We start from the raw sequence: 20,474 nt of genomic DNA, 5'->3' as shown, positions 1-20,474 counted from the left end.
AAACTCATTAAATCCTCAATAAAAGCTAACATATGCACATATTTTCATCTTTTCAAATGATCCACAGCTTTTTTTTTTTTTAAAAGGAGCAAAAGTAAAAATGTCTCTAACATTAATATGAGTTTAATGTAAGATGCATAATTGCTAAATCTTATAATCATTATAATCCATTTTTATTTTGTTTCAGCAGACATCCATGGGAATATAGTTTCCTTGTTTATTATAACCCTGTTCACAGTCGGCTCCGAAGAGTAACTTTATTCAAGCTTCAATTGGGTTCAAAGAGAAGATTTCTCATAATTTTTGGAAATAATCTGTTGAATACTACTCGTAAATCTTAGCACCAGTGAGGAAAAAAATGCTACTTGACTTCAGAAATACCATAATTAAACTTCTTATTCATCTGAACTGAAATAAAATTTTTAAGAGGTCATTGGTGACTGTGATAGACATTGCTGTGGGTTTTTTCCCTTTGAATTGAAGAAAATATGAGTTATAGTTTTACATTTACATCTAGAAGAAATTATAAGAATCAATTATTTTCAGCAGTATATTATTTGGGACAAGTGTTATTGAATTTGATGAAAATTCTTCACAAATATCACTGGAAACAAAAACGTTTTGAAAAAACTATTGGATGCAATTTTTCTTTTTTTTTTTTCCTTTTTTTTTTTTTTTTTTGGGGGGGGGGGGCAGTCTCCCGTGAAAAAGAACAAAGATTAGATCTATATAGCATATATTTATTTCAGGAAAAGGGTGAGAGTAATGTCTGAATTTTAAAATACCTTTTCCATGGATCTGAGTTCCTAGTTTTTCAGCAATTTCTTAAATAAAAATGCATTGGTCACTTTTTCTATATTTGTTTAGTACAAATTGATATGTTCTTTTGAAATATTTTACCTTCTACTCTGATTTCAATTCCTCTCCACACTATTTTTCTTTACCAGGCATTACTGAGCTGTGCCTTCAAACACACAGGTACATATCATACTATATCTTGAAAACTTCTGCATGTTTATGCATTTGAGACTAGAAAAATACTTTCTCCGTATGCCCTCCAGCCTTACAATTGTGTTAAATGTCTTATAATTAATACAGGATAATTACATAGGATTAAAATGTCGAGGATACTTTCAGATACTTTCCAGAAACGCTCAGCAATCATTCACACGATTCTACCTTTAGAATGTCCCATATAAATCTGTTCTGGTCAGATGCAGAGATTTAGGAGACAAGATATTAACTTTTCCTTTCATTTAGCTATTAAAAGGTAGTTAATACTCATGAAATATAGCAGTGGTGGATACTGATGATTTAAGGATAGAAATAGAATAGAAGGAAATGGTGATGAGATTGAAGCCTGCGTGCAGGAAAAAATCTAGGTCTGCAAGTCACGTCAACACACATCCATGTCTGTACTAAAAAGGTCTGACACATGTATCAGTGTCATATGCTAACACAGATGGACTTTCCCACCATTGCTGGCTTGCTCCTTGCACAGAGCAAGGACAGTGTGTTTACTTGGCTGCATGTCCAGCTCCACGTCATTTTCTTCACACTTGAAGGCCTAACACCTCAGAGCATCTATAACATCTAAAATATTGTTAAATGGATAATGATTCATTGTAGTGATTCATTATTCATAGTGAATTACAGTCCAGAGGCTTTTCTTTACTGATTGATCAGAGCCTAAACTGTTAGCTTAAACTTGATCCTTAACTGTTTTACAGATAAAGTTAGATAATATAACTGATACTTCTAGTGATTTCAATGATTTTTCCAAATTCTTAAATTCAAGTTAATCATGAACACAAGACCCATTTGATTAAGGTGTAATCAAACAAGAGAACAGAAGATCCACAACATGTGAGGTATTGATTTCACAAGTAGTGAGTAAAGGGGAAAAGCTATTCTGCAACTTTTTGTTTCTCCATTTAAAAGTTAGATAAAGGTATTTACTCATAATGAAATCAAAACAGCACAGCTAAATGATGAAAAATGTAATAAAAAAAGCGATGAACATCTCCTGTGGATTCAATGTTGGCCATATTGCAAAATTCCATATTATATTTTTGTCATCATAGTATATAGATGTTATATTGTGGGATGGAGGAGGTGTTGAGTTACTATAACTGTTAAATGAGGACGGAAGCTCTGTTTTTTTCCTCAACCATCCAGTGACCCTTTTTTTATAGTCTTTGTATCACCCCCTACATCATCTTGCTGGCTGGAGGCACTCTGAAATAAGTAGACATTCTTCTGAAAAGTATTAAAGGCATAACAACAGGTAAGTTGTCTCCAGTCTGTCACTTGATCAAGGCTATTGAGAAAAGAATCTGAAGCAACTTGAAAAGCAAAAGACGTATATGACATCTACTGTATTGGTATGGGGGGATAATACATGAAGAATCCACAAATTTAAGTCAGAGGAGACAAATGTTTTGAAGCAGAAAATTTGCTTGCAAAGGTGATATGTTTTTGGCAGGTGTTCATATGGATTCTCAGGGCTGAAGTACTACAGTACCACTGTGTTTAATTGCCCTGTGTAAAGCTGTTTTTTGCTGGACTTTCTCTCATGTAATTTTGCTCTGTTACAAATTTTGTCCAGGAAGAATTTTTGTAGGTAGCACATAAATCTAGGATTTTCTAACTCTATGTACAGATATGGCCAGTGTCAGAATTTGTTTTCTTCTGATCCTCTCAACCTCTGACAGAGAGAGAAAGCCTGCATATGTGCTTCTGGAATAGTAATTTGGAATGCAAAAAAGTTCTCCTCCATCTTTAAACCTAAAGCGAAGCTGTGTAAGTTACTAAACAACTTTTAGTAACATTTACAAGTTTTCTTTGATGGTTGTGAGAGAGAAAGGGAAGGGATTGGTAATATTGCTTCTTCAAGAATGATGTTCTACTGATGAGGACTTGCAGTTTGGTGGGGTTTTTTTCCCACTTTCCCTGTGCCATATGGGAAAAGCAATTAACTCTAAATTTGTGGGTGTAAGTATGAAGCACGTAGTCAGAGTGAGGCAGAATGAGGCCTGAGAGTGTTACTTGAGATTTACCAGGTTATTGCATTATTATGAATGATCACAATATTTGTAACAGCATTATTAAGTCTATGCAAGAACAAGTCCACTTAAAAGAAGGCAGAAATCAATCCAGCCTGAAAAATAGGAACAAAATCCAATCTTGGTCTAGCACATTGTGATGTAAATCATTATTCAGTATGAGCTAAAAATTAACTTTAGATTGATGAAAGTCTTAGAAAGGTTTATTTGACATAAACAGTATGTGCTATCAAAGGAAAAAAAAAAATCCTGGATCTATTTGTGCCTTATGTAAACAAACTCTGCTTGAAGATGCCATGTTTGCGTTTAAAAATGTTCCTTCCTCTCATTACAAGTTTATCTCCCAGGGAAAGGACACCTCTACTTATAGCACTGACAAATGCTGTTCTATTGAGAGTGTTCATTTCCCTCTTGGGACTGTTTCATTAACAGTAAACTTTAAAAACAGCTTACACAGCTTCCAGGTTTGGCAGCTGACAGAATTAACAAAGTCTTTTTCCTAAAGTAAGAAGTGGTGTGAAGGGGCACAGAGGAACATGATTTCTCGTCCTATGGGACTTTTCTCTATCCTGAAGTTTGATTTTGCATAAATAACTATATTTTAATACTCTATGCCATGTTTTCCTTGTTTTAAAAAGAGAAAACAGACATTTTATGTGTCTGTGATGTGAAGACGAAAAATAGAACAGCATGATAAGAACCGTTTTTGAGGGTGAAGGTAAATTATTACCTGTGGACTTCTACACTGTGAATTTGCATAATACTCGATGATGCTAAGATGCTAGCACTCCTTGTTGCCTTAGTAGTAATTCTATATGTAGGAAAAAGATTAAATATTTGCATCTCTAGTTCCAACAAGAAATTGGATGTGTAGCATCTAGAATGATTTGCTCCATTTAATGCAAGCCAGGGGTCTTGGCATGTCATTAAATTGTGACTACCATAATACATTTAAAGGACAAGTCAAAATTAACTTCCTCTGAATGCGAATTATTAAATCTGGTTAGAACTCTTCAAACCTCCAACCTTCATTTATCAATACAGTGATCCATCATGTCCTTTCATACTTTGTTTTGACTTGCAGTTTCCATGCAGAGGGTAACAATGTATGTGCTACTGTCACAGGATTCAGTGGAAATGAGGGCTGTAATATGCTCTCAATGTTCTTAGTATAGAATCAGGCTATCTGTAATATCAAGGGTGTTTCTGTGTGTCATCATCATTGTGGGAAGAGGCAAGAATTGTTTCGTGTTCATGGAAACCTATAAAGAGGCTTAATCATTTCAAAAAGACAATACCTAGAAAGGAGCAGCTGCTCCTACTATAAAATATATTACTATAAATAAGTAATGTTGGATTTGCCAAGATCAGTCAACAAAAGCATGAAAGTCGGGGAGACCGGGGCATAGTTTTAACTGGTGGACTGAAAAAAAAAGCCGTATTTTACAAATTTGAAGAGCAGAGAGGGTTAAGTTTTTTCCTTTGCAGTTAAGAAACAATATGGTGCAATGCTGGAATCTTCTATTCACCTGTGTTGAGGGACCAGATGGATAACTGCATGTGTTAGTCAGAGAAGCGTGCAAGCTGGATCTGTGACTCATTATAGGATTATTGTTTGTGAATTTTGTGTTCCTGGCAAAATTCATATATAGCTAAAGTTCAGAGGAAGAAAAGAAAAGAACCAGGTGCTCTGAACGAAAATGCATTTCTTGGGCGCCTTTAACTTTCCTTCTTTTCTGAAATTAGTCTCTTCTTCATTACACTGTTTGTGAAGCACTGACCAGACCTCACAGAAACATTCTTTTAATACACACACTTTTTACACCTGCAAAATGATTTGTAATATCTAGAAGCCTTCTAATAGTCATTACTGACATTAATATGTCATTGTCTTTATGAGCAACACCAGCAAAAATAACTTCTTCAGATACTTCATGTAATTCTCCACAGTTAGAGATATGCCCTTCACCAGATCATAAAGAATTTTTATATCACCACCCTGATCTTTGCTTAGATATTATATTCACCTATCCAAACACTTTTTGCTTTTATTTCTGAATATTGAAAAATCTATTGTAAGCTCTCTCTGCACGTACCTATTTTGTAATGAAAATATATGTAGTGACATAAAAAATAGCATTTTTAATAAAGGTTTGAAAAACAATTTAAAAAGTCTTTTAAAAGAAATCCAGGTCAAGGACATAAAATAAAGTCCTATATTCCATGGATTTAAAATGTTGAGATCGTTATTAGAATTGATTCAGAGTTCGTTGGTTCAAGAGAACATTTTAAAACACTTCCTACACTTTAAGTCACTAAATTTCATTTGCTTGTGTGACTTAAATATATGTAACTTCACTTTATTTTTATTTTAGTTTATTTTGAAAGCAAGATTTAAAAATGGACTATCAGCTGAGTTCTTGCAAACCATATTACAGATCGGAGGAATGTTTATAGCTGAGCTGTAAATGTCTTCAAAACAAAGTTTACAATAGAATTATTAAAGCAACATTAGATATAGCAGCATGAGCCATGCTTCTGTCATAATAACCTCATCATAATTCAGTAATAAAAGGAAGTCAATATCTCTATTTTATTCTTATCTTTAACTAAGAATACTTCACAATGAAAACATAGTCTTGACAGCAGTAAAGTGAAATAAGGTAGTATTTAGAAAGAATATTGATATACCCTGTAGATGTTACTATTGTACACAAATAGCACGAGCACAAAACAGTCTCAAAAATACAGAAAAACAAGCATATGAGTTGTAAGAAAAATTATCTGTCAACACTGTTCTCTAATGATTCTTTTGATTAAAATCTCTATGTGCTGATTCATGTGGTTAAAAAACAACCATAGGGAAAAAAAGAAACAATCCTTTTGGACGTCTACATGGCCCAGGGATCCTATTTTAAAAGCAAAGATTGAAAACTTTGGTAACCTACAAGTACAGCAATAGCCCACATCCTCTAATTTGTTCTAATGAGAAACAAAATGTGATTACTCACTCAAAATTGGCTATTCACACTATTATAATACAAACTGTAGCCAGAAAACCAATGAATTATGATGTTTAGATGGAGAATAAAACAGAAGCTGCTGTATGGTGTGATGCACGACTGAAAACGCAGTGAGGAAAAGGCTGAAGTGTGAGGGTCATGTAGGGTGTGTGCATTATACACAATTTGACATTAAAAAAATCTTTGTGAAAGACTGGGCGTAGAAGAGTTATTTAAAAAGGAAACAAGAAGTTGACCTAGAGTTATACGGCAGGAAAAAAAAAAAGGGAAAAAAAGAAAAAAAAAACCGATCATTTTCTGACACTTCCTTTTTCTTGCTTTCCACTGAGGGCAAGGCTCTGTGCTTGTTGAGGAGGGTTGTAACTCACAGCTTTTCACATGAGCTTGGACAAACCAGTCCTATATCATTGATCGAACTATGAAAACTTATTCATTTTGAGGTTTTTTAAAAAAAGCAATGTATTTCCATCTACGCCTGCTTTAAGTCCCATGTTCAAATAATAGTAACAAAATCACTTATGAGGTATCTATACTCCAAAGTCAGGAAATGTTAAAGAATGCTTGAATGGCCATTAGTGGAAGTGCTTCATTAATGAATACTTCATATGGTGGGGACAGAACTTGAAGTCCTTTTACTTATCAGCACCATTACTTTCATATGCTTTTAATCAGGAGTTAAATGAAGATACCAGAATTCTTCCTTTTACAAAAATACAGGAAAAAAGAAATGAATTAATTAACCAGTTGCCTTCCGATGTTCTAGGAAATAACATCAGTAATATTTGAGAGAAAACGAAAATGTTAACGTGCTGTCATGTAAGGCAGTGCTGAAGAAATTGAATTTCTGGTACAGGGAAAGCCAGGAATCTGGCAAGGGTGTCAGCTGGGAAAATTGTGACTTCTTCACCAGAAATCCCCCAAAGAACAAGGTCATGATCTGTCTTCCTGATCTACATAATAAACTTAAGTTCTGACCTTGAAATGTTGGACTTGGTAGAAAACCAGGATTATCTGGACTAAACCCAACCACTTCAGTACAAATAAGCTCATTTAATAGTTTTAGCAAAAAAATTAGCTTGTCTTTTTAAACAACAGATGACACAAGCAGTGAAAATTTTATTGTTTGAAAATAAGCAACTACTGCATAGATTTATTTTTTTTAATAGAAATGTCTCAGATTTTTCCACTCAGAAAGTTTTCAAGGACATTTTTTTCTTTTCTTTTTTTTTTTTTAATTATTATTTTGACAATGCTTAAAGTAAATCTTAATCAGCATTTAGCAATTACGTAACTAAAAAGATGTAGTTTTGTTCTGATGATCAGTTCAAAAAACAGAAGATGTTAATATTTTCTTATTGCCAGGGTTTTTTTTTAAATTCTTCTTTTTTTAAAACAGATGATCTTCTCTTTTATTAGGAAACAAAAAAAAAAAATTAAAAGTTCCTAATAAAAATGACATAATTAAACGGGTGGCAGAAAAGTATATCTGTATGATATATACAGATATATATGAAACATAGATGTAATCAAAACACAGGTTGTTGTGCAGTTGTGGCAGTGAATATGGCTATAAAAACAACCTTTCAAAAAAAATGGGCCAACAAAAATATCTTGCACAAATCACAAAACATTACTAATTGCAAATGCATACTCTGACACATCAATACAGTAAATTTTGACTCTGTTTTGTCTTCTGTTGTACCTCAGCAGTAAATCATGGATATATGCAGTGATTTTTAGCCAATGACTGATGCTCATTATAAATAGCTTTATCTAATACAAGTAACATAATTTTGAGGTATTTCACTCTGTTATTAGTTAGAATTATTTAGCAACAGTAATGTCTATTTATAAGTGGCATCAGTAACACAATATTTTCACTCGTAATTGGATCAGCTACATATTATTTGGGTCACAATAAAATCCTTCTCAGAGAATTTTTGTCTGTCAAGCAATTAAGACACTTGATTTTAGTTTGGAGACAAAAGCTGCACAACTCCAATTTATTTAATTCCTACAGCTATAGTGAATGGCAGTTCTAAATAAACACTATTAATAAATCAGTGATCTGTAACTAAAGACTAGACTCTTTCTGGAGTATTTGCCAAATGTCTGCTTCAGGAAATCTCACTGGAACGTCTGTCATTCTCACAATTACAGCAGAGAGAGAAGAGTGATGGTGTCAGGCAGCTAAATTAAGGCATGAGAAAACCAGCAGCACATTGTTTTTGAGGCTGTAACAACTTCTGTGTTATTTACAATAAGAATTCAAAACACTAATTCTCAAAATGCTAAATAAAGAAGCAATAAATTAGTTGCTGATTTAGTTTGGTAATGGGTACCCATGGCAGTGTAATAAGAAAATATCCTTACAAGATATTTAGAATAAGAGATGGGGACAAAAAATTAAAACAAGGAAAATGAATAGGAAACCTGATGCATTTCTACCTCCCACCTCAGCCTCTAGGTTTCAAATGTCATTTAGGTAATTATTACCATATCAAGTTGAAAGCCGTTTCAACTCAGCTGATATGATTGTGCATTAATGGCTGCGAAAAGAAGATAAGGAATGAGCATGGTAAAAATAGCTGCCCATTACAATTACAGCAAATGGGGTGAACTTATTAGATAACCTTAAATTCCTTGATCATTCAGGTGGTTTTGGGTTTTTGTTTATTAAAGGTTAACACCAAATATGAATGTGGGAATAAGCTAATTGGAGCCTTTCCTATCAACCTCCACCTTCCTTATGTGGCTGTTTGAATAGTGATTGACTCTTTTAGAGAGTTTGCCAAATCTCAGTGTGCTGATGATGGAAGGTATCAGCAACTGCTTTTCTTGCCTGTCAGTGATGGTTGTGAAGGACAACGTGTGGCATACCTCCTTTTCACAGGAAAGTGACAGTTCACTTGTAATCTGTCAGCAAGTGCAATTTAATTCCAGCAAAATGAAGAAGAACTGTCACGTTGGTTACTGCTTCAGCTATAGCCAAGAGTCTAAAAGGTCCTTGTTGCCAACAGTTGACCTGGCAGAAAATTGGATAGTGTGGCTGACAGGAGAGCCTGGAGCCACCACCGTCTATAGAACAGCCTTTTTCCTCATATAGTTTAGCATTTCAGGGAATATCTCAATTTAGTGTTTTTCTGACCTCATATATTTCTTTCCTTACCTTTACTATATAAAACATAAGACTTCTGTTTTACCCTACAGAAGTTGTCCCCTCACACTTGCTTTCTAAACTACTGCTTACGTTTATGATGAGAAATGAATTTGCAAAAGCCACTGTCACTGTATAACGGTTCCCTTTACGTGGGCTATAGTCTCTCACATTTTGTTTGGACTAGTTTGTCCTGTCTCTCCTCCAACTTCACTGGACCTAAATAAATACAATCAAAACGCTTTGTCAGAATTTCTCTGTAAGTTTTTATGAATACTTTCTGTTGACCTGCTCACTGAGAGTATCTGGATGTTGATCAAACAGGAAAAACAGCCAGGAAGCAAGTTTAAGACATATCCATCCCATAAATAGGAACCGTTAAGAGAAAAATCTGAACAAAATAATCCAGTGACCAGTGACACATGAAGATCAAAATGACTATAAAAACATTTTTAAAGGCCTCTCAGGTAATAGAGACAGGCTTTGAAAGGTTGCTTTGAAAAGCCAGACCTGTTGAGCAAGCTGGACTGGTCATCCTCATGAAAATAGGTTATTGTCTTAAAACCTCTTTCCTCTTATATTTTGTTCCTACTTAGATAAACAAGTAAGAAGAATTGGTATGGAAGATACAGTACTCCTCAGACTAATTGATTTGTGAAGTTCCTGTGCAGGAGTTACAAAGACAAATCCTTCCACTATTTCTTGATCAAAGCCAGGCTGTAAGAAACCTATACGTGCCTTGATAAGTTATGAACTACAAAACCAAGCAGGATACTGATATTGAGGACCATGACTTCAGGGGGTGGGAGGGGAGATATCCATAGGGAATGCCACTGTAAAAAGGAACTGAAAAGAATTCAATATAGTGAGATTTCTTTCAACACTTCCCCCCCAATTTGATGGGACATTTTTGAAAAAAAACCACCCTTCATATCTGTTTATATATCTCTAGTGAAACATCACTGATAGAAGACCTGTTTTTAGCTACACACATGTGCAGAAGAAAGAATAATTGCTTTGAACCACTAGAATTGCTTCTTAGTTCTGATGTATGCTACCTTTGCCACCCTTGTTCTTGGCAACAATGATAACAGTAAGTGCCTCAACAAAACTGAAGTGTAATTTAATTTCATTCTGTATTCTGTAATCTGAATGGTTTATAGGAGTAATTTCACTTCTTACTTAATTTATGTGAAATAGCAAAGAGGTATTTCTAAAACCTTTCTTCCCTAAACTCATTTATCAATAAACATATTAAAAAAACCCTTGACATGAATACTAAACACCTGTTCTCTAATAGTGCTGTTAGGTCAGGCAGAAACCTGAGAATTAGCAATGCCACAAAGTGTGTTAGGACATGTTTAAAATTATGTGCTCTTAGCTTCATATATAAACTGTTTGTCCAACTATGATATTTTGGCAGAGTAAACTCTAATTTACTGGTTTATAGTATCACAATGAATAAATGGGTGAGTCTGTTAAAATTTTCAATAAAAAAAGCTTTCCTTTTTTTGTTTACAAGTATGTTAATTTTCATTTTGACAGGGAGTCTTTTAACTTGAATGAATTACTGTCCACAGAAATGGCTGGGCAGGGAATTCGTAATTGGCTACTTAGTCAATTGGTTACTTTGTGCAGGAAGGACTGTCTGTGAAAACAAAATCCAGCAAAATAATGAAACCACAAATTAGGCATGTCACATCGTAATAAACAGTGATATCTAATCATGAAAGAATCTGTACTTACTTGCCAAGTGCAAAACACTCCATCTTAACAGTAGTTCCCCTTGCAGCTGTAACTGTGTAAGGAAAATGGACTTCGATTTTTGGTTCGTATTCCCCCATCACACCTGGAAAATAAGGAATGTTTATAATATGAAATATCGTCATTTTTTCATTTGTTGCGATTATCAAAGAAAAACCGTGCGGCTTGCTTTTCTGTAACTGATCAGCAGTAAAGCTAGTAATTGATGGAGATAGCCTCATTTGATCTGATCCGCTCAGATCCAGTACGTACTCTAAAATGCTCTCCAGAGTTAGCAGCAGTACAACAGTGAGCTTAAGAAAAAGCAGTTATTTTCTCAAACATGGGTTAATATCTACATTTTGAAAGATTAAAGCAGGCAATCAATTTTAGAAGGGTGAGACTTTTCACGGAACAAAGCTTTGTTTACTGGTGCAGTGAGAATTATGACAAATAAATCAATATATTGTACTGTGTTCAACTGAGGAACTTCTAAGCCCAGGAAGAAAAACTCAAATGATGCATTTGTGTACGCAGATATAAACACAGATATGCAGAGACATCTAAAGTTCAGCTATTTCATTTTCAGTGACGCATTCAATTTGGGAGAAGACAACACACTTATTTCTATAAGATTCAACTAGAAAAAAAAATCAGGAATGTGAAAAATATAAACACTGAAATCAGTAGATTTATCTGGAATTTGCTGTGAAGTGACTGGCAGCTTTGGAGAATCACAAGAGTTTAGGAAATGAGAAATAAGAAGGGAAAAGAGGCAGGTTTCATAAGGTAAGGTGAGATGTTTGTATTTGATGCGACTTAGGGAACATCATAATCAGCACAGCAGGAGAAGAATGTGACATTAACAGCTGTGTTCGTTTATACAGGAGATGTATAAACGTAAGTGACACTCAGGAACTAAAAGCTACAAAGCTATATTAAACAAAAGAAGAATTGTTCAGACTTTTAAATGAGGAAAACTGAATAAAATCTGACTTGTGGACACAGTAGCAACAAGACAAGTCTAGTGTAAATCTATAAAAATCAATCAAGTTTCCAAAGAATTCTAAACCAAGAAAATAGGAACAAGAGAAAAAAGAAAGGAGAGAAAAAAGATGTCTTATGCAAGAAAGAGGAAAGAAAGGAGCATAAGGAGGAACATGGAAGTAGGGGAATATAAAATTTGCAGCTGGGAGTAGACAAGCTGGCAGAGATAGACGGGAAACCAACCCACAACCTATTAGAGTGAAAAATAATATATAAGGCTGAAATGGCAAAACGTATACTTCTAGTTTGTCAAATGTTCCTCATGGGACTCAGGAGTTTCCAGTGGGCCTGTGCTCTCTTCCTCTTGTCCCACAGGCTCCTGCAGCTTAGTCCTGGGAGGAAGTCTAAACATATATACATTTAAATATGTATTTGGGGCTTTAGTTAGAAAATCTAAATGTGTCTGATACATGAGTCAAATAACAGAAGTAGAAAGCATAAAACTCTTTTAAATTAAACAATGTAATTCCATAAATATTGTGGTTTTGTAAGTAGCAGATTTTTAAAAGAAATGTAGTCAGGCAATTATTACATGTACTAGCAGCAGTGACCTCGTCTTCCTCAAAAACATGACTAAATCAATGCTTTGACATTACTTTATGAACTTGTGGAGAAATACTGCCCCTTGTATAAAAAGGCAGATTCTAAACCAGGTCTGTTATTAAAGCTTAAAAAGATATTTTTTTTGTAGAAAAAGGAAATTAACCTTTATGTCCTGGGTATTAAAATAAATTCAGGGCATCAACCAAATTGTAGCGAATTAAAATTTTCCCTAGCTTAGACTGAAATCATTCCTAGTCTAATCTTTCATAAAAAATATATTCCCACTGGTTTGTACTGTGTCAATAAATTTTACAATTTAATTGCACTCCTTGTGACTTCTTTTACTGTTTTTCAGCTTGTTTTTGTGGTTATAAATAGCAGTCTCTGATTTGTCTCAGTTGAGTCATTAATGGTTTTATAAGATATTTGTCATATCCTCTTTTATCTGTGTCTTTTACAGACTGAAAAATCCCAGACTATTAATCCTTGCTTACAGTGAATCTTTAATAAATTTGCGATCATTCCTAGTGCCCTGTTGCACCATTTCAAATTCCATTCTATCATTTTGAGATGGGAAGATGAGATCTGCACAGCAATATTGAAGCTATATATCTTTCTATCACTTTTTTTTTTTGCTTAAGGGTTTTTTTGGTTTTGTTTGTTCCTTGTTGCTTTCCTCACGATTCAGTTCTATTTGTCTTTTTACACTTGAGCTGATGTTCATCCACAATGGCACCCTAAAATCTCAACTGATAATATCTAATAAAGGTATTCTATTTTTAAGTTTAGGTATTATATAAATTTGTACTGGGTGACTTTGTTTATCACCTATTCATTCTATTATCACAATATCCTTTTAGAGCTCTTCACAGTTAGTTTTAACCATCCTTAACAATTTTATATCAACAAGTTTTTCTACCTCTGTGTCCATTGCCTTTCCAGATCATTTATGTGTTGAATGGTGAAGTCCCAGAAAAGTATTCTGAGGCTTCACTGACAATCTCCCAGTTCTCCAAATTGATTAGATACTCCTTCAACAGGTGGAATTTTTTTATCTGTTGTTAATTCAAAATGGGGCTGCTCTTCAATCCATCTGAGAATTTCATTTCTTTGACATGCTTTGAGGAGTGACCCTGTCAAGAGCTATTTGAAATGAAAGCACACAGTGTTACCTTGACCATTCCTATTCATAGACTCTCAGACTCTTCATGAAAGTTCTATACAGATTGAAGCATGACTTCCCTCTTTAAAAGCTGTGTTTGTGGTATGTGACTGGATGGTAACATTACTGTGTGGTAATGTGATAAACACAATCCTACTAATTGTACTTTTCTATGTATTTTCTATCAAAACACTTGACACAGATGTCAGACTTACTGGTCTGCATTTCCTCAGATGTTCCTAGGAGTCCCTTTATTTTAAAAAGCAGCTTTTACACCTACACTTCTAGGCCTGAAGCCTGGTGGATGGGCCTGAGACCTGATGGATGTAAATGGTATATCCCACTTCCTTCCACAGATGAGCTTGGCCTTGGGGATTTGCTAGTAGTTGTAATGTCAGTATTTCTTCTAAAATTTTTTTGATTGAAACTTCAATTACAAGAACTTCAGCCTTGATGGGGGAATTTCCCTAAATTCCCTTTTAGTAACACTACTGAAATTAGTTCATTTAGGTTTTATGATGCAGCCTTGTACTTCTGAGGTGTTCCTTTTAAATCTCTGGCATCTCTTGGCTGTGCATATTTGCTGACAGGTTTTGTGATTCAATGAATTAAAAAAACCTTTTTTTTTGCTTTTGTGTAAGACTTCGTTCCTGAAAATCATTGTGTTGAATTGTCATAAACTATTAAACATTTTCCTTTTTTAGCCCTGAAAAAAATGCAACTTAAAAGAGGACTAAATTATTTTTGCCTTTAAAATAAAACAGAACTTATGAACACATCTGAGGGACAATGTCATCTTTCAGATCTTATGTTTTAACTTACACTAACTCCTTTAGTAGGTGCAATCTGTATGAGTCTTGAATGTTCTTTGCAAGTCATGCCATCATTTCATATTCCTAATGAAACACTGATCTACTAATTCTTTTTCCATGTCATGTTCTTTTGGGTTATTGTTATACTAGCGAGCCACATGCCTGCAGCAACTGGCAGAAAATTGTAGAAAAATTACTGAGCAATTGCTTGGTGTCCCTATGAAAATTAGGAAACAAAAGTCTATTATGCAAAGGGATATTTTTCATCGTTATTATTTATGATCTTTGAGACCAAGGAGGCCATTACAATTGCATAGACATGTAGGGAATTACCTTACCTTCCCACATTACACTATAATTGCTTTGCTATGGCTGTTGTACCTTCAGGGTCTTTATCTTTCTCAATTTCTGTTTTGGTCACTATGAGCTAGTAAGAGTAAAACAACCACCATCTCCATTTTCATCAAGGTTTTTGATCATTTGTGTCAGATGTTAAAAGAAACATGAACTTTTAAGAAGTATCAAGACCTTCCTTGAGCTGTGTGCATTAGAATCAAACTCTCTGACTTATATACATGACTCCCTTTCAGAGGTTTGGTTAAGACCATAAAAAATTCTCTCAGTCATTTTTTATTTCCAGTTATCAAACATGAAATATAACAATAAATAAAATTGGTCAGCACAGAATAAAAACATAATATATGAATTTCAAACAGCTAACAAATCACAGAGCTCATGTGGTCTGAGCACTACACAGGAACAGGGAGCCTTTCTCAATGCTCCCATGTTCTGCCTTCTCACGAAAATACCTCCTGTTGGACAATTTTTATCTTTCCAGAGGTGACCCACCATGATTCAATCTTCCTTAGGCTAATTAGTTAGTTCACTACAGTCCCTACTTAGCAAGCTGTACCTTTCAGTTGAGTTCTGATCTGTATCTGACTTACCACATCACAGAATCACAGAACCGGGGAATGGTAGGGGTTGGAAGGAACCTCTGGAGATCATCTAGCCCAACCCCCCGCTAAAGTAGGTTCGCCTACAGCAGGTCGCACAGGATTGCAGCCAGGCAGGTTTTGAAAATCTTCAGAGAAGGAGACTCCACAACCCCTCCTAGCAGCCTTTTCAAGATGTGGGCAGATCTTGAAATTTCGTCTGGGGTTAAAAAGGGGATTAAAAGCTAAACTTTCCTGTTTGTTGAAGTAAATCTCACACCTGGGCTTTATTCTGAAACAAGTTGTCCCACCGTACATTTCCCAGTCTCTGGGTCTCTGCCCATACGAGAAGGAGAGCTGTATATATTTCTGTCCAGCTAGGGTCTTCCCTGGCTGGGTGAAGTTGAACTGAGATGAAACACTAATAAACTTTCTGTAATATCTCTGATTACCGAAAAAGGCACTGATTCAAATGACTGCACATACTCCAGGACTAAGCACAGCTTGACCTTTTTAGAATTAATGGCTTGTTAGTCACATAGGCAGAAATGGAGCTTAAATTTAGACAAGAGGTGATTTCCCTATTCCCTCCTGCAGATATTTTTTTACAACAATGCAATTATCACAGAGTAATCATTACATATTCTTCAACTCAGGTAAGGAAAAGTCTTCATAAAATCAGGTTTAATTTTACTAAGTGATTTCATTTAACACGTTAGTTCTCTAACTTGGTTGCAAATCAGTGACTGGAGTTCAAATCTCTGATACCCAAAGTGTCCTATGAACCCTTGGCTACACCGTTGTCTTCATTTTAGTTTTCCATCAAAGAATAGAGATGACACAATTCACTAAATCACAACAGTGTAATACACACTGCTTGTGAGGTGCTTACATACCACAGGATTAGTTGTAATAAAATTTCAAACATTTACAGATACTACTACAGCTAAAACTGTTTACATTATTCCCTGTGGGCTGTTTGATGGAAATGGAGAATGGAATAAAGTAACAAGATTAGTTTCTGTTTGTCAGTCCTTTCAGCTAAGAACAAGAGCTACAGCCAGGATATCAGTCATTATCACTTTGAAAAGGACTGCTCTACCTCTACATTTAGACTGCCACTCCATGAGTTTTACAACCTGTCATGGTTCAAGCCCAGCCATCAACAAAGCACCATAAGGCCACTTGCTCACTCCTCCCACCCCTGGTCGGAAGAGGAGGAGACTTGGAAGAAAAATATAAAACCTTGTGTGTTGAAATAAGGAGAGTTTTATATGACAACACAGGGAGAGAAGAAGCAATAATACTAATAAAAAATATCCAAAGCCAGTCATGCACAGTGTAATTGCTCATCACCTGGAATCTGATGCTCAGTCCATTCCTGAGCCACAATCCCTCCTCCCCCTGCCCAGCTCCCTCTGTTAGATACTGGGCATGATGTCATATGGTATCAAATATCCCCTTAGCTAGTTTGGGTCAGCTGTCCTGGCTGTGCCTACTCTCAACTTCCTGTGAAAATTAACTCTATCCCAGCTGAACCCAGGACATAACTTCAAATGAAGAGTGTAGAAAAATTGTGAGTCTATGACTGTATCCACACAAGAAGACTTTCTACCTTCATGGGTAAAAAAACCCAGACTGCTAAGAAATCATGACACATAATCTACTCCAGCTGTGTAGAGGCTAACACTTCTGTTCCATTAGTCCTTTACATATTAACTAACCTCCTAAATCTCCCAGAACATAAGCTTCCATAATGTCTCCTTAAATTCTTTCAACTAAAATGATTTGTGTTTGTTTCAAACTGTTTGAGTAATAGCTCTTTAATTTTGAATGGAACAGGTTACAGGGAATACTTGAGTAAGTGGCTGATAAACTCTTAAAACAGTAGCTAGAAAAGAGTATAAGATTCCTAGCCAATAACATTAGAATGCTGGGGAGAAAAGAAAGCCAAAGATTTCCTGTACTCAGGAGAAAGATTTGGCACAGATTTGTACTTGCCATTATTTTATTAGCAAAAGATACAAACTCCATAGTTCAGTGAGTAAGAAAGTTTGCCTGAGAGCTTTGGGTGACATTGCTGATCTTAATCAGATGGTACAGGAATGTTAATCTGGTTCTTTTACAGCCTGGATGGTGCTGTAATCACAAAATAACTGGGGATTCTCAGTGCTTTGGATGTTCCTCTCAATATCTGGGAAACCACTTGAGGACTGGTGAACTTCTGCTACTGCAGAAGAATTTTCTAATAATTTTACAGATCAGAAATTGAGTTTCCTACGACATCTTAACTATGATCTATTGTATGAATGTGTATCCAAACCCAAGAAAACTTTGACTGAGAAAGTATGGCAGGAATGTTCATGTATAATTTCTTCTCCTATCAATAATCTGTGATGCAAAATAGGTTTGTCTATTGTGTGGGTCTTTTTGTGACAAATGACTATTTAGCATTTTCTCTGAAAACCTGCACCATTAAATGTCCCCAAATATTTATTTGGATGAGAGAGCCCTGAATACACACATTTACAATGACAGTAAATTCACAGCACAAACCAAATTAATTCAAATATAATGATGATATCCACCATTACACCCTGACTGCAGTATAAATTTTCAATGCATTGAGAAGAATTTATTGACTCACCTGCCATTAATCTTATTCTAAATGGAAGGACCAGCACCTGCTCTAAGTCTTTAAAAATTTACTGCAGGAATGGTTGTTTTATAGTAACTGTCCACTATATTCCTTCCACTTAGCCAAGTTTCGAGCTATGAATTTATGCTTTGAGAAGCCCTAAAAATGCACCTGTGAAATTGCCTTCTGCAATGCACTGAACACTGAAGTACCAACAATGTTTTCATAAGTTACTCAGAGAGCAAATCCTATCACATATCACTGGATGGAAAGACGTCTTTACCAGAATCTATTGTAGTATCAAAGAAAATTTAGTAATTTGGTTTCTGGGAAAAAAATGCCTTCATGAATACAGGACAAGAAAGGAAGAAATTCTTCTTTACAACTAGGGGATAAGATGTAATGTACTAATTATTTCTTATTATTTCTTATTATTTCTAATTATGGAGGTAAAAGTAGTTTACATTTAACCAAACCAAAATGTTTAACTAAAGCTTAAACAAAACTTTACTCTGCCTGCTATAAAATCCATCTTTATATTATACTCAATTTCACCAGTCTAGCAGTTACTCTGAACTCTGTCTAGAAAATCCTTTCTGGAAATAGTATTCCTATCATGAAATATTTTATAAATTTATTCTTTAGAAGGGTTATGTATATATGTCATATATACTCAAGAGATTTCTATCCCTCTTAAACAGCAAATACAACTAAAAGCACATTTTCAAATGTGAGTAGGTGAGTTATGACTGAACTAAAAAGATTTGGGGCCAAACGCTAAGAATGCAAAAGCAATGAGGTAAGCTCAGAATAAGCAATGAGGGGAGCAGTGGTATTTTCTCTAGTTCTTCAAATGAGAGGCCAAAATTTCTAGTCTACAGTTTAGGCTGCAGAGACCTCTGTTTTCCTGTATTTTAAAACATCAGGCAGTAACTATGACCAAGGTTTCTGGCTCTCTCTATGTAGGAAAGTCTTTACTGAGTCATAATTTAGACTTCAATCCATCAAATTTCTCACATATATGTAATTTAGCATCTTGTGCTAAACCCAGCACATCTGGCATTGGAAGAAACCAAACTTCACTCTTTGGACCTTCGGAGATGAGTGAGGGTGTCTGAATGGGTTGTATACAACATTCCAGTATGAAGATTTGTGCATATATAGTTGTATGGGAACATGATAACATGAACATTTTCACTGACTATGTTTGGATATAATTTTTCAGGGTAGCCATACCCACCAAGAAAAATCAGTACTATACTAGAAAACATGCCATCTTGCTTGAGAGGACTAAGAATATGAGTCAACAAAAAGCCAAAAGAACTATCATTGCTTTTTTTTGTTTGTTTCAATTTGTTTTTACGGGGGACAAGATTGTGCTGAACTTGGCACAAGAAATCTGTGGCAGATTTCTTTTAGGCATCGCTGGCCAATGTTTATTGTTCCTCCTTTCCAATTGCTTGCTGTTCATCCAGGTCAGGCTCACAAAAGCTATTCAGAAACCTGGAAAATATAATTTAATCTAAATGATTAGGAGGATGATCTAATTTTCATAGGGTTTCTAATTATGTTCCTGATGGAATGTTCACAGTTCTCAAAGAACATAATTTCTCCTATAGTAAATGACATAACTGTACTTCAAATATGATCTTAAGCTCTTTTTTTAAAGTTCTTTTACAGGATGAAAACAAAATATCCACTTTCCAGTTAGGTACCAAAAGCATCCAAAGTGTTGCGGTGTCCGGAGAGGAATTTTTCATTTGGTTTTGATCGATTAGGACACAAAGTAGTCTTCCTCTAATATTCATTGTTATCTAGTTAACTGGAAAGTTCTTCCTAAATGTGAAATGTTTTCCAGTTAAGAATCCTCATATAACTGCAAATACAAGTATCTATTATTTCCTCAATAAGAAAGATCAAACTAACACTAGTATTTCTCCTCCATTAGCAATAGCTATTGAAATACTCATTGTTTTAGACACGACAGCAACAAATCATCCTTGTTATGAACTTACTGCTATCCTAACCTCAACCAAAACTTTCTCCTGTTCACAATAAAATTATTTCACTATGTTGATAAGAACATCAAACTGACAAGTCATTCTTATCTGAACATTATGCCATAACCTACAACTGCAAAGCAAGCAGTCACTTGTGAATTTGTATCTAAGATCCCGAGACAGTAAGACGCATAACATTAGCTATGACCATTCTTAACAATCTGAAACCATTCATAACTATAAAGGTTAATTTCATTATCAATTAGCAAAAATTTTAATTTAGTGACCATTAATTAAAATATTACCAACACACTTGTCTGAAATCTTAATAGCGACAGTTTGACGCACA

At 35.0% G+C, this 20,474-nt stretch overlaps 1 protein-coding gene across 1 annotated transcript in view; it reads right to left on the bottom strand.

Annotated features, from left to right (window-relative positions):
• Positions 1 to 20,474, bottom strand: part of CNTN5 (contactin 5) — a 264,199-nt gene that overhangs the window by 151,423 nt on the left and 92,302 nt on the right. Inside the window, exon 6 of the mRNA XM_086481748.1 lies at positions 10,992 to 11,094. Coding sequence (XP_086337874.1) covers positions 10,992 to 11,094 — 103 coding nt within the window. The remainder of the gene's footprint in view (positions 1 to 10,991; positions 11,095 to 20,474) is intronic.

Source organism: Leptosomus discolor, chromosome 1, assembly GCF_034619465.1.
Source record: "Leptosomus discolor isolate bLepDis1 chromosome 1, bLepDis1.hap2, whole genome shotgun sequence".
NCBI classification, from domain to species: domain Eukaryota; kingdom Metazoa; phylum Chordata; class Aves; order Leptosomiformes; family Leptosomidae; genus Leptosomus; species Leptosomus discolor.
This window is presented reverse-complemented; position numbering and strand designations above follow the sequence as displayed.